The sequence below is a fragment of the Apis dorsata genome, unplaced genomic scaffold, assembly GCF_000469605.1.
Source record: "Apis dorsata unplaced genomic scaffold, Apis dorsata 1.3 scaffold_489, whole genome shotgun sequence".
Lineage (NCBI taxonomy): Eukaryota > Metazoa > Arthropoda > Insecta > Hymenoptera > Apidae > Apis > Apis dorsata.
Window position 1 is genome coordinate 319,446 of NW_006263723.1, and position 937 is coordinate 320,382.

The 937-nt window shown below is 24.4% G+C and overlaps 1 protein-coding gene across 1 annotated transcript in view; it reads left to right on the forward strand.

Annotated features, from left to right (window-relative positions):
* LOC102680137 (ankyrin repeat domain-containing protein 29) overlaps window positions 1–937 on the forward strand; it is a 9,090-nt gene that overhangs the window by 1,309 nt on the left and 6,844 nt on the right. The window contains exon 2 of the mRNA XM_006620216.2: window positions 501–611. Within this exon, the coding sequence (XP_006620279.1) occupies window positions 501–611 (111 nt within the window). The remainder of the gene's footprint in view (window positions 1–500; window positions 612–937) is intronic.

Here is a 937-nt window from a genome sequence, read left to right on the forward strand (position 1 = left end):
TCGTGATTTCATTATGTATAGGATAAATATATGTATAATAATTATTTAATCTCAATTTATTATATTAAAAGTGTTGATTAAAACAATATATATACAATATTTGAAAAATTTATACGTTATAAAAATATTCAAAAGTTTGTAAGTTTCACAAGAAAAGCAGAGAAATTGTGAAAGACTGCATAATTTCGTATAATGCGATTTCAGTTACAGTCGAATAAATTTATAGTTCATTTACCTCTCTTAATTATGATTATTTAATCGATTGTATTATTGAAGATCGATATATATATATAAGTATCGATATATTATTTAATCGATTGTATTATTGAAGATCGATATATATATATATATCGATATATATCATTATCGTTATATTTTTGGGGTCTATAAAAATTATTAGAAAAAAAATAGATTATCAAAGAAATTAGGAAAATAAATCAATATTTCATGAAATCGAATTGCTTTAATTTTAAAATCCATTTTCCTTTTTTATTATATAGAAAGAATCACCTTGGGATGTGGAATTACATCTGGCAGCGGCACGTGGAGATGCAAAGCGTCTTCGAGTTCTTTTAGATTCTGGTCGTGTTCACGTAGATTGCAAAGATAAGGTAAATTGGAAAAATTATTCGTTCGATATATCGTACGATAGACTAGATAAATAAGAAATCAATTACTATTATCAAGCGGCTATCATTGGGTCAATCGATTTAATATGCAAATCATCACATGTCATTAAAAGAATAAATAATAACATTATTTCTTATCTAATTTATTAGATCACATATAGATATTTTCTACTTTCTACTTTGGCATACGATCAAATTTATCTTCACTATATAGAATTTGGAATGTAATCAAAATAGATATAGTTTACATTAACCTTCTTTTAAATGTCATGGCGATTTTAAATGTTGTGCTATCGTTTTTTTTTTTT